This window comes from Vulpes vulpes, unplaced genomic scaffold, assembly GCF_048418805.1.
Source record: "Vulpes vulpes isolate BD-2025 unplaced genomic scaffold, VulVul3 u000000657, whole genome shotgun sequence".
NCBI lineage: Eukaryota > Metazoa > Chordata > Mammalia > Carnivora > Canidae > Vulpes > Vulpes vulpes.
Genome location: NW_027325810.1, coordinates 556,289 through 569,776, shown reverse-complemented (window position 1 = coordinate 569,776; position 13,488 = coordinate 556,289). Strand labels below are relative to the sequence as shown.

The window sequence follows — 13,488 nt, the reverse complement described above, 5'->3', positions numbered from 1 at the left end:
CTTCCCGTTTCTTTGTATTCCATGTGGCTACCTAATTATCTTAACATCACTTATGGAAAAAGGCTGTCTTTTCCCCACAGGCCTGGAACGCGATCTACATCCTATTTCAGCCGTCTATGGGTGTGTGGACCTGTCTGTGGGCTTTCTGTCTTGTTGCACTGATATATTTGGACGTCCCAGCACTCACATTGCATTATCTTCATTACCATGTCTTTGTGATAATTATGAAAGGTCAGGTTCACCCATTTTGTTGTTTTACAGCAGCAATGTGGCTAGGGTTTGCCCTTTTAAGAAGGTTCTGAGACTTTACCCTACTTGAAAGCTGAAAAGTTAACCTGCTGTAGTTGATGGATGATGATAGGAGACATGAGCCCCCGGGGTAAGACACAAAGGACTTTATTAGTCACAGCGCAGCAAGTAGTATGAGCAGGAGCATGTTTGGGTCAGTGCCCCTTGTCCATGAGCTTCACAGGGCAATGCACGTGGACCCAGAGGGAAGTTTGCATAAATAGTTGGGTGTATTCTTTGCTAGGGTGTAAGCTTAGGGAACCCAAATCTTTTATAATAGACAGTGAACATGCCTACTTTTTGCTCTAAAAAGAGATACTATCTCTATCTTCCAAGGCTGGGTTTCTTTTGTTTTTATTTATTTAGATTCAATCAGCCAGCATAGAGTACATCACTCGTTTCAGATGTAGAGTTCAATAGTTCATAAGTTGGATACAACACCCAGTGTGCATCTCATCACATGCCCTCCCTAATGCCCATCACCCAACTGCTCCATCCTCTCACCCACCTCTCCTCCAAGGCTGTTCGTTATCCAAACATCCTTGCAAAAATAGTTGAGAAGAAAGAGCAGTCAGTGCCTCTACTCATAAGATGCTTGGAAACATCAAGGACCCTTGATCTTGCATATTCGAAACTATACCCATGCACACGCTCGGCCTGCTGGGAATGTGTTTTGAATGACCTTGGATCTGCAGATGGAGGGAGAGCTGACATTCTTGTAATAACAGACCCTCTGATTTGTGGCCATAATTTCTCCGTGTTTGCTTAGTCTACCTCAATGTCTCTTAATAGTTTCCAGAGAGGTCTAGCATCTCTTTTGTTTGATATATTACTTGGGAAGATTGCATCCTACCCCAGCTCAATTTCCTGCAGTGTCTCCCTGTTTTACCCAGGATGATACCTGAATTTCTCACAATGGCCTACAGGGCTCCTCACAACCTGCCCTCCCCACAGCCCCCCTGCCCCAGCCCATCACCTATTTGCCCTCATCTTCTTCTACTCTCTGTTTTGTTCATTCTCCTTCAGCCACCCTGACTTCCATGCTGTGCTTTTACTATGCCAGGTGCCCTTCTGCCTTAGGCCGTACCACTCACTATTTCCTTTGCCCGTAACGCTTTTCACCCAGAAATATTAGCAAGGTGGACTACTTAGGCTCCTTCAGTCTTTCGATGATGCCTAGCCGAAGTACCTATTAAAAATTGCCAACTGCCTCTTTCTTCCTGGCACTTGATTCCCCTTCCCCTGCTCTGCATTTTTCCCTTGGTATTTATCGTTTTATATCCTGCTCTACAGTACTACGTAATACTATCCCACCAAATACTCTACTGTTTATTTACATATTTGTTCATTTGTGTGTTAATTGTATTTATCATTTATATCTGCCCCTTGTAACTAAAATATAGCTACACGAGGCAAGATCTTTGCATTTGTATTTGCTGATGAATTTTAAGTGTGTGCAGTAGCGCTCTGCCTATAGCAGTCACTTAAGAAATATTGTTAAAAAAAAAAGAAAAAAAAGAAATATCGTTAAATTAGTAATTTTTCCAAGTTGTGTGGTACATTTTGCTGCTCTTATAAATGCTATTTCAAAATAAAGTTTCTACGTGTTTGCTGCTGATATATAGGAATGCAGCGCATAGTTGATAGCCATTATTTGTATGCAGGAACTTTTTTTTCCTATTTTTTTTTCTTTTGAGAGAGAGAGAGAGCAAGCAAGTAAGGGGGACGGTAAAGGGAGAGGAGAGAGAGAATCTTAAGCAAGCTCCAAGCAAACACGGAGTCCCATGCGAGGTCAATCTCATGACCCTGAGATCATGACCTGAACTGAAACCAAGAGTCAGATGCTTAACTGCACCCTCCAGGCGCCCCTGTAAATGCTTTATAAATGCTCTGACTCCCATAAATTATCTAGAGACTTGTTTGTATTTTTATGCACAAAACTATGCCATCTGGGCATAATGATAGTTTTTTCTTCCTTCCTTTCAAATCTATTTATTTCTTTATCTGCTTTACTAACTTTCCGTACAATGTTTCTCAAGTTGTTAATGACAGGCATTTGTCTTCTTAAGAGGAATGTTTTCATTGTTTTACATGATACTTACAGTAGAGTTTTTTAGATAATCTTAGATTAGTAAACTTTCTTTTGATTCTAAATCTTCTGAGAATTACTTGTTTATTATGAATATTTGACTTTACTATGTAATTTTACTACTATTTAGATACATTATAAGATTGTTGTCTTTTGATTTTTCAGTGGGTCAAATTACGTTCTTAATTTCCTAATATCAAACCAACTTGCACTACTAGGAAATACGACATAGTTGTGCTGTATTCAATCTTCTATACACTTTGCTCAATTGATTTGCTATAAATTTGTTGAGACATTTTGCATCAATATTCATTACAGAGATTGCCCTGTATTATTCTTTTTTCATATAATCCCTGTCAGGCTTTGGAAGCAAGTTAATAGTATTCTAATGAAATGAGTTGGAGACTACTCCTCGACCCCCACCAACCCTTACTTATACATTTAAATAGTTTTATAAGACTAGAATAATCTGTATTTTCAATTTTTGCTAAATCTCAGTATAAAAACCACCTTGGCCTGTAATTTTCTTGTGTAAAGTTTTTAAACATCTGAACCATTTCCATTACTGGTTTTAGAATTACTCAGGCTCTATATTTCTTCTCAAGTGAGCTTTGGTAGATTCTTGCTTTAGAAATTCAATTTACTTAAGGTTCCAGATTTATTAATATAGAGATCACAATATCATTTTATTAACCTTTTAGTATCTGAGGCGTCTGTGGCTTCCTTTTTCATTTGTTTCTAGCATTGCTTGTGATTTATCTTAAAAATTAACTATTTAAAAAATTTGTAGTTGACACATGATGTGACACTAGGTGTATCACGTAGTGATTTCACAAATTTGTGCACTATGCTTTGTTTGTAGGTTTGGCTACCATCTGTCCCGTCACAATGCTATTACAATCTCACTGACTGTCTTCCTTATGCCTCTTCATTCCATAACTGGAAGCCAGTATCTCCCAGTCACCTTCATCCATGTTGCCCATCCCCCACCTCCTCTCCTCTGACAGCAATTTGTTGTCTGTAGTTATAGACCTAATTCTGCTTCTTGTTTGTTTATTTGTTTATTTATTTATTTATTTATTTATTTATTTATTTATTTATAGATCCCACTTACTTCTTTTTGGGTTTCTGGTCATGTCTACCTAAAGTTTGTCAATTTTACGTCTTTCTAAAGAACTAAGTTTTGGCTTCGTCGAGTCTTACTATTGTATATTTTTTTTCTATTTTATTAACTTCTGATATTGTCAATTTTATTTCTTCCCTCCTATTTATTTTGGATAGTTTATGGTTTTCCCCTCATTTTTAAAGCTGGGTTTTTTAATGCAATTTTCAACTGTTCTTCCCTTATGAAATGAACATTCAGACCACAGATTTTCCTCTTTCCCTTGCTATAGCTGGTACTCATGAGGTTTTGATATGTAGTGTTTTCATTATTTCACAGGTTTTTTAAAAAAGATTTTATTTATTTATAGGCAGAGAGAGAAGCAGGCTCCCTCTGAGGAGCCCGATGAGGCACTCGATCCCAGGACCCCGACATCACGCCCTGAGCTGAAGCAGACACTCAACCACTGAGCCACCCAGGTGCCCTGTTATTGCACAGTTTTAAATTCATCCTACTTTCATCATGAATTCTTCTTCGGATCATGTATTATTTAGAAATATGTTGCCTGATTTCAAAACAAATGCAACTATCTTTATTTGGAAAAGAATATTTATTCTCTTAATTAACTTGAAGGCAGAAAAATGTATTCTTCGTGATGCCAATCATTTGAAATTTATTGAGATCTGATTTGTGTCTTAGCATGTGATCAAGATTTGTAAATGTCTTATACATACTTAGGAATAATATACATTCTGAAGCGTTCTACGTAAGTTCATTAAGATAGGCTTGTGTTATATTCTTAGCTGCTTCATCTATAAGTTATCGAAGACGTGTTAAAATCTTTAACTAGGACAGTGAGATAATTGAATTCTCTTGTAATTCTTACAATTTTCCCTATATATATATATATATTCCTTTATATATATTTCCTTTATATACATATATATAGGGGGCAGAGGGAGAAGAAGGAGCAGACTTCCCCTTGAGTGGGGAGCACAATGCAAGGCTCGATCCTAGGACCCCAGATCATAACCTGACCTGAAGGTAGACGCTTACCCGACTGAGCCACCAGGGTGCTCCTTTCCTTAATATATTTTGATAGGTGTATATAACCTAGAACTTTTATATCTTCCTAGAGAATTTAATTCCTTATTATTAAATAGTGACTAGACAATTCTTTTTTTTTTTTTTGACAATTCTTCTAAGAAATGTGGGATTCATCAGTTCCCAGAAGTCAGTTACATGACATTGTGTCCAGTTTGTGAATCACAGGTTTCTTTCTTTTTCACTGACAGTGATAGGGCAATATCTAAGACCTCTAAGACCTTGATCTTTGATGGCTCTTTGATGAGCTTCCACATTTCATGGCTTCAAGGTATTTTGGAAATTCTATGCTTTGGTAGGACACGTCACATGAACAACAATGAAATTCCCTCAGGATAAAGAAAATTATTATAATTGCTTCCCAAGGGATCCCTGGGTGGCGCAGCGGTTTAGTGCCTGCCTTTGGCCCAGGGCGCGATCCTGGAGACCCAGGATCGAATCCCACGTCAGGCTCCCGGTGCATGGAGCCTGCTTCTCCCTCTGCCTGTGTCTCTGCCTCTCTCTCTCTCTGTGACTATCATAAATAATAATAATAAAAAATTTATAATTGCTTCCCAATAAGGCCTGGTAAATATTCCGTTTTTCCAAATGGTAGGAACCAATGTCTTTATTTTATTTATTTATTTTTTGTTATGGTTCTTCAGGGATAGCTCATCTGGAGACATTAGAATGGATTAGATATCCTCTTATGGCATCAGGATGTAAGAAACACGTATGGGAGTATTTTTAAAAAATGAACTGAGTTTCATATTGCCACACACATTTGGAGTCTCTATTTTTTCTGAGATCTTTCTCCTTCAGTGAAGACCCCATTGCTGTATCCATACTGTGTGACTCCACTTCCCTGGCCAGATGTGGGCACTTGAACCAAAGAGGGTCAAGGAAAATTAGGATTGAGGTTCAAAAGAATTAGACTTACCTCTTGAGCTGGAAAGACATATAAACATGGGAGATCAGGTTGACATCATGGTCCAGCCATCTCCCACCATGAGTGGAGAAAGAGCCATCTGCAAGATGGAAAGAAGAGAGAAGCAGAATTTAAAGAGGAATAGAGAAGAACTAATAGCTGGCTTCCAGGAAAGAGGAGACTTGAGTCTTGATCTCAATATAGCTCCTGGTTCTAGTCTCTTTGATTTTCTTGTTGTAAGATTATTTTAGATATTCCAATATCCTTGCAATAATTGTACTCCCCTCTTCCCCCCCCCCCCCCCCCCACACTTTCTGGTGCAAGCTGCTTTGAGTGGATTTCTGCACTTGCTGATCTGAAATGTTACTGTGCACATCAACTATGGAGCAGTCTTCAGGGCAGTCAGATGGCCTTGGATCCATTCCCAGAACTGTGGTTAGTAGTATCCAAAGCATCTGAAGGGCTTCTTTATAAGGGACAGGCCCTGAATACAGGCTAACTGTTGGGTCTAATGCATTTAAACAGCTTGCCACCACATTGCACTTTCTTTTTTTTTTTTTTTTTTTGGTTAAAACTTTTTAATTAACTTATTTGACAGACAGCACAAGCAGGGGAAGCAGCAGGCAGAGGCAGAGGGAGAAGCAGGCTTCCCACTGAGCAGGGAGCCTGACACAGGGCTCAATCACATGACCCTGGGATCATGACTTGAACCCCAGGCAGATGCTTAACCAACTGAGGCAGAAGCTTGAACCCCAGGCAGATGCTTAACCGACTGAGGCAGATGCTTAACCGACGCACAACCACATTGCACTTTTGATCCTACGTATTCCAAATAGAAATCATAAAGAATTTAGTGCTAAGTAAGTTTATTGAAACCTAAAGAAAATAAAATAACTAGCAGAAAATCTTTCAGAATGACGATAAAAACATCAGAATCCATGTTTTTTTGCATCAAATATTCTGATGACTGAATTCAAAAGCATCTTTTGAAAGATTTTATTTATTTATTCATGAAAGACAGAGAGAGAGAGAGAGAGAGAGAGAGGCAGAGACACAGGCAGAGGGAGAAGCAGGCTCCATGCAGGGAGCCTGATGTGGGACTTGATCCCAGGACCCCGGAGTCATGGCCGGGGCCAAAGGTGGACGCTCAACCACTGAGCCCCCAGGTGTTCCAAAAATGTTTTTTAATCCTCCACTGTATCGCCACAGTAGGAAAAGTTCAGAAGCCATAATATATTAACACCGAAGCACTTTTCTGAACTGAAGAACAGGCTTGCTCCTGATAAAAAGAAAAGAAGAAACTGGTATTAATATCTTTTCAAAAATTCTTTTTTTTTGAGTGTTACACAGTTTCCAAACTAGCTATGCACTAATTTCAAGATCAGTCTGTCTCACTCTGTCTAGCCAACTATCTGGACTAAATCAATCAACTCAGAGATCTAGAAAGCTGCTGTTATATTAGGTAGGTGGATACTTTGTTTTTGTGAAAGTTGTTCTCTGAAGAGGCAGAAATTAAATGATTGAGCTGTAAAAAGTCAGTGAATAAAATTGGCATCCTCTTTGTCCCTTAGCAATTCACGCATTCCTTTAAATATCTCTTGCAGTGACTCCAGATCCACTCTTGAAAGGCAGGATTTCCCAAAGGTGAAGTGCACAGAATCCAAAGCCAGAGCGCTTGGAACTGACCCAAACAAGGGACTTGTGACCTCTCCTGTGCCTCAGTTTCCTCATCCAGGAAGTGAGATTAATAATAACCTATCATGTAAGACTGCCGGCAAGAGCTACTAGTTTAAACACACTTTAAGCACAGAGCAAATGCTGAATAATTGGCGTCTCCTGTGGACATGCCCGAGAATAGTCTGACGACTCCGGCAGCAATAGCCTGGTGTACACCATCCAACAGCTTACTCACCTTCAATCTCCTCGGCCATGTATGTTGGAATCCCCCTGCACATGTTAGCGATGGGTTTTCCTAATTTGTTTAGGTCTTTGACTCCTTCAGGGTTAACTGAGTACATCAGGCCCTTGGGAGGTGGTCCTTCTGGTCCTTTTCCCTGAAGCTGAGGGTGGAAAGGAAGAGAGAGAATGAAGGTCCAGCCCAGTGGTTTATTGAATGAGGACTGGGTATACCAGGCCAGCAGGGGGTATTGCTTGGCCACGGGTCTTTTCATAATCGGCATCAACCCTGTATATCTCAGAATTTCTGTGTCCCAAAAGATTTAGCCCATGTGAAACCTCAGCTTCTCATAAAAAGCAGAAGTCTGAGGCTGAATTTATTCTGAAGCTTCGACCTCATTCAGTCATTTTGTATTTCTTGGATTGAGCTGTATAATAACCAGTTTCTGAGAATGGGGTTTATTTTCTCTACCTGGTTGATGAAAGATGCCTATTTATCAGTTACAGAAATATGAACTCAGGCAAACATTTTAAAAAGCAATGGATCTTCTCTCCGCACCCAACTAGGGTTGCCAGATAAAATACAGGACACTCAGTTACATTTGAATTTTAGATAAACAAATCTGTGTGTGTGTGTGTGTGTGTGTGTGTGTAAGTGTGTCCTAAATATCGCCTAGGACACACTTTATGCTAAAATAATCTTCCCATCATTTATCTGAAACTCAAACTTAACTGGGCATCCTCTATTTTTATTTCTAAATCGAACAACCCCAACCCAATTTCCATGGCGAAATGCACTTGGAGAAGTGTAGACAGCCCCCCCTGGCTCGAGCAGAGCTTTGATCCCCACCAGTAAGGAAGGTGTGAGCCACAGCGTGGAGTGCGGTGGCAGCTTCCTTGTCTCAGGCAATCACCAGTTCCTCTTCTCTTTTCGTGGTGCACATTACAACGTACTGTGGTCAAGAGGAATTGGCTGTGACCTCATTATTTATTGGCAATCCTAAGGCCTCCCTCGAGCCAAATTAAAAAGGCTTTTATTTGTACCTTCTTTTCCTTGACCAGCGTGTCAAGAGTCTGAAGAGAGGGCATGACATTCTTGTTCATTCTGTGCACAACGCATTTCTTCTTGCCAAAGAGTCTGATTGCAGCAAAGTCCTGTTAAAGAAGATGGTAGAGGGTAGGAAGCAGGTTCCCCAAGGAGCTTTTCTTACCAGAAATCAGTCTGGGCAGCAGAGGGAAAGGACACTCCAAGACTGTAATGAACTCAGCTAAGAGCACCCGACCGGGCCCAGTTTTGCGATCATACCTATTGCTAACATCTCTAAGGACGGACCACAAACTTCTTGAGGGCAGAGACCTAGAGTCTAATTCGTTGCCTCACCTTCAGGTGCTAGCATGGAGTCACTCCACACGTCTGTTTTGCTGAAATAAACTCGAAATTGCTATCACGTTTTGATCTCATTTGATCTTCGCCACATTTCAAGGAGGCAGGTAAGACAGGGATTGGTTTTCTAATTGATCACATGATAAAACGGAAATGATAAAGAGTTGCCTTTTTCAAAGTACAAAGTTTGCTAAATAAAGAGCTAGTACCTGCGGAGTTGGGTCTCCTAACCAGAGCCAACTGTTGTTTTTGTTTGGTTTTGGTTTTTTTGCTTCTCTTAGCAATTAATATTGTCATTTACATTTCGTTTGGTTGTTTTTTTTTTTTTTTGAATTATAGGTGAAACATCCGTTTCTGTCTTTTCAGAAGGAAATTGAAGATAGGCTGAGATAGGCCGCAGTGATTTTGTGCAGGTCTCTCCTCGTTACTGAGGGTGTATCTGCAGGGAAGGCCAAAGGATGTTCATATTTGCCTAACAGCCCCACAATCGCTTGGATGTAGTGGATCCTAATTAGTGTTGAATGGTTTGAATTTTAGCTGATTGTGGGAAACATTGATAGGGTTATATCTAGGGAGTGAAACCGGGTGGCCAAAATAGGCACTCTGACTTACAACTCCATGCTTATTATGTGCAGTCAGAAATCATTTATTTTTAATTCTTTTATGGTTAGCAGACATTTTTATTGTTGTTAAAAAAAAAAAAAAAAGAACTATCAGGGCACTTGGGTGGCTCAGTGGTTGAGCGTCTGCCCTTGGCTCAAATTGTGACCCCCGGGGTCCTGGGATCGAGTCCCGCTCCTCCCTCTGCCTGTGTCTCTGCCTCTCTCTCTGTGTCTCTCATGGATAAGTAAATAAAACCTTAAAAAAAATCATATTAGTAGAGCATGGACATTGCGTGTTGGCTACCTACAGTGCTGTAGTCCCACAGGGCATGCCAAGAGTCCCATCCGTTGTTATTGTCCACATTGGCCACATTATGCTCATTGTTGACGCTCACGGACTGTTGCCCACTTGCACCGCTGTTGCTGTTCCCGCCAATGTTGATATCCTGGAATTTATGAGAAATTAGCAGTGATTTAATACCACATTTCTTTGCAAATGCATTTGGGCAATACACTTTATAAAAAGTTTAATACTTACGGAGGAAGCAAGGGCTGGGGTCAGGAAGACTCCAAGAAGTCCAGCGAAGACAATCTAGAAGATAGTAAGTAACACGGATCCACTATCACATGGAAAAGTGTCCTCTTCTTTCTCAACCCGACCTTACAAAAATTACCAATTTAACCCCTCTGTTAAGTGGTCTGTCTTTTCTTCTTTGACCTTGTATTTTTTTTTCAGTCACAGAAAGTTTCAATGATAATGCAAGATGGTATAGATCAATTACTTGAAATAATCATGTTATTATGGTTTATAGTTTTCGAATTGTTAATGCAGCTCTTATGAAAAACCCCTGTCCTATCAGTATATTGAAGGACACATTTGAAAATGAATAGCATCCATGGATATAGGTTCTGAGAATTACGTCCAAAAATGATTTGATTTTCTTATTTGATCTGGGATGCTTTCATTCCTCCAAGGACTTCCTAATTTAGAAAAGTACTCTTTTTATCTTAAAAAAAAAAATTTTTCCCCCAAGCAATGGATTAATAAGCAGACTGGCTGCTGCTGCTGCCGAGAGACTGAGGGTGGAGAGGTCTGGCTGTTGAGTGTGGCTGGCACAGACGAAGTGTGTAACTGTCCCAGGGTACCTGGGTTAGTCCTTTGTCATTGGGTACGTGACCTTAGTTACCAGAACACAGAGCTTTCTGTAGATGCCCGATTCCGAGTACCTATTCTCATTTCCTTGGCCTGGGACAAAATGGTTTGAGATCTGCCCTGGAGATTCATAATTCGTAATTCTTTTATTTGCTTAATTTTTCTCCTGATAGCTTAAGAAGGAGGTAAAAATTAGGCTCCTAAACAGTGAGAGGTGGCGGGAATTTTAGAGATCTACTAGTTCAGGGCAATCCTTTCATATGTGAGGAAATTGAGCTCCAGATGTTAAATGACGGGGCCAAGGTTATATTGGATCAGATTCGACCCCTTGTTCACAGCAGAACTCTGAGAGGAAACCGTCTCTGACCTGGGTTTGGAGTTCCTTTTTTTTTTCTTTTTCTTTCTTTCTTTTTTTTTTTTTTTAAACCATGCTGCTATTAGAACTTATTTCTAGATAATCATTTTACTATTGCAATTCCACTCTGAGGCAGAGGCTGCTGTAATATGTGTTTAGTATGTTAAAGCATGAAAACATTCACCAGATTTCTATCCCCTCTGCATCTCCTTACAAGCGACACACAGTACCACCAGTTACTTTGGTGGAGTTTTGTGCTCTACCTACCACACTCTCAGCCTTTTATCTGGAGCCACAGGTGAGATGCTGCTCTAGCTTCACGCAGCAGGTGTTTTTGTGGATAAATGACTGTGGTCAGGGTTCCAGCAAGCCATTCTTACTTGGAGATCCAGTTCACAGCAGAGAACATGACAGTAGGTCTCTCACCCATTTAATTGGGTACTCAGCTTCTCATCTTGCCTGAACATGCTCAGGAATTTTGGTCAAAAGGGGGATTCAAGAATGTGGAGAAAGTTTGGGCATTTTCTATGGCCAAAGGACTGCCTGCTTTGTGACCAGCCCTGAATCAGAAGGCCAGGAAGGTAATTTTATTTAGCTAGCACGGTATACGATGCGCAGACAGCTCTCTACTGCCAGCATAGCTACCATTCTCCACTGAGATGCTTATAATCGCCACGGTTCAATGACATGAAAGGAGATTTTTTTTTTTTTAAAACAAAGTTTCCATGATGGTAAGATTATCCTAAGAAACAGACCTGCCCCCCCCCCTTAGTTCAGAATGTTAACAGTCTCTAATCATAAGAGAATACGTTCAAAAGGAATCGTCTACTCACTGTGAGCTTCATCTTGGCTTCACCAGAGCAATGGAGTAGAAGAGGAGGCCGGCATGAGCTCAGACAAGAACTCTTCTCATATTTGTACTTAACCAGCTTTACTTAAAAGAGGTGTGACTAGGGTGGGCCCAAGATTTATCTTTCTCCATTTTCCATATCAGTGCCATGATCCAGCATGGCAGGAAGCTTGCGGAATACCTAGCTAGTTGGCAAGGCACCTCGACATGGAGCCGAGCTGACTCATCACTGTTGAAGTTGAAGATATCACAGCAAACTCAATATGATCTATGATAACTTCTGGTCCAACTGAGGCTGTGGGTGTGGGTATTTTACGTGTTGATGTCACTCAGAGTCACAAGAAGAATAATCCCTAAAATCAAACAAGACTGTAGATGAGAAACTGTGGACATGCTGGGGCCCTGCAGATAGCAGCTCCTGTAAGGACGCGGGAATGGTTTCCTCTTCGTACCTTTCCTGAACCCACCTCGATGACTTAGCTTAGGCTAAACACGTTCTGTTAGTGCCTCCCAGCACACCCATATCCTTTGCTGCACTGTTGAGCTCTCTCGGGGGTACCTTGAACCATGCATAGTACACAGAGAGAAAACCTGGGACCCATTTCAGCAAGAGTCTTCTCACCACACATCCATTCCTAAAGCACGCTCCGTCTTGTCTCGGAATGGCCTCTCAACTCTGGTCTCACCCACAGCTTCTTTCACCAGAACTTTAATAATAGTGTGATGGATCACTCTGGTCACCCATCTGCCATATTCCAGCTCATTTTCCCTAAGGTGAGCTTCCTAAAGTACATATATTTACAAACACAACCCAACTGTGCTTGGAGATGTTCACTGGCAGCCTGCGGGATGAGCTTTAAACTCATTGGAATGGCACAGAGGGTCCTTTATAAGAAGGTTTCCAAAGCCTCCCCAGCTGTATCACTCTTATATCCCTATATTCCAGCTACACCAGTGGTTCCTGCAATAACTGGAACATTCGGGATGTTTCATGCCTCTGTGGTTTATACACGTTGTCATCCCATCTTGGGGTGAGACCCTCTTGCCTTCCTTTAATTAGGAAACTGTCATACATTTGTCAAGGCCCAACTGAAGTACCACTGCTTCCAACACACCCTCCCCATCTCTCAGGGGGGACTTTCTTTTTTTCCTTCCCGGAGCTATAAAAGCAATCTCTGTCCTTTTATTCACTTCCAGATAACATACTTTTCAGAAATTATGTCAAAATAAGAAAAAAATGTTTTCAGCAGAAGCAGAGAGTAGAAACGGTCACTTGGGCTGACAAGTAAATGCTCAAAACAGTCTTGGAGTTGAATTAAAGTTTTATTTTTTTTTCCCTACTTTCTCCTATGCACTGAATCTAGTAAAGCCAATTGTCCAAGAGGAATATTATATTTCATCCATCACTGATTTACAAGTTTCCTCCTTGGAACCCTTTCTGAGCTCATGATTGTCCTTTAACGTGTGGATTGGGGTTGATGGGGTTACGTGATTGTAAAGCTTGATGATTCACTAGCAACACCTCTTTGAAAAGGTAATCGGATTAATACAGACCTGCTCAGATTTTGTTCATGTTTTTAATGTGTCCACCAATGTCATGCAAATCTATTCTTTAGCTGCAAAAGGTCAATAAGCCCCGGGGTGGGGGGGAGAGGTCTTCATCTGCCTCAGGGATTGCCACATTACTGCAAAGTCAAAGAGGGGACAGCTTGGTGCCTTTAGGCCCAGCCACGGGTGGTCACTTCAGTATGTGGGTAG

General features: G+C 40.8%; 1 protein-coding gene across 1 annotated transcript; it reads right to left on the bottom strand.

Moving 5' to 3' along the window:
• Positions 1-6,339: 6,339 nt before the first annotated feature.
• Positions 6,340-11,814, bottom strand: GKN1 (gastrokine 1). The gene is made up of 6 exons (XM_026017837.2): positions 11,714-11,814; positions 9,911-9,964; positions 9,681-9,818; positions 8,431-8,541; positions 7,403-7,550; positions 6,340-6,769 (listed from the first exon to the last, which is right to left on the bottom strand). The coding sequence occupies exons 1-6, from the start codon at positions 11,723-11,725 to the stop codon at positions 6,675-6,677; spliced, it is 558 nt and encodes a 185-aa protein (XP_025873622.2). The 5' UTR covers positions 11,726-11,814; the 3' UTR covers positions 6,340-6,674.
• Positions 11,815-13,488: the final 1,674 nt, after the last annotated feature.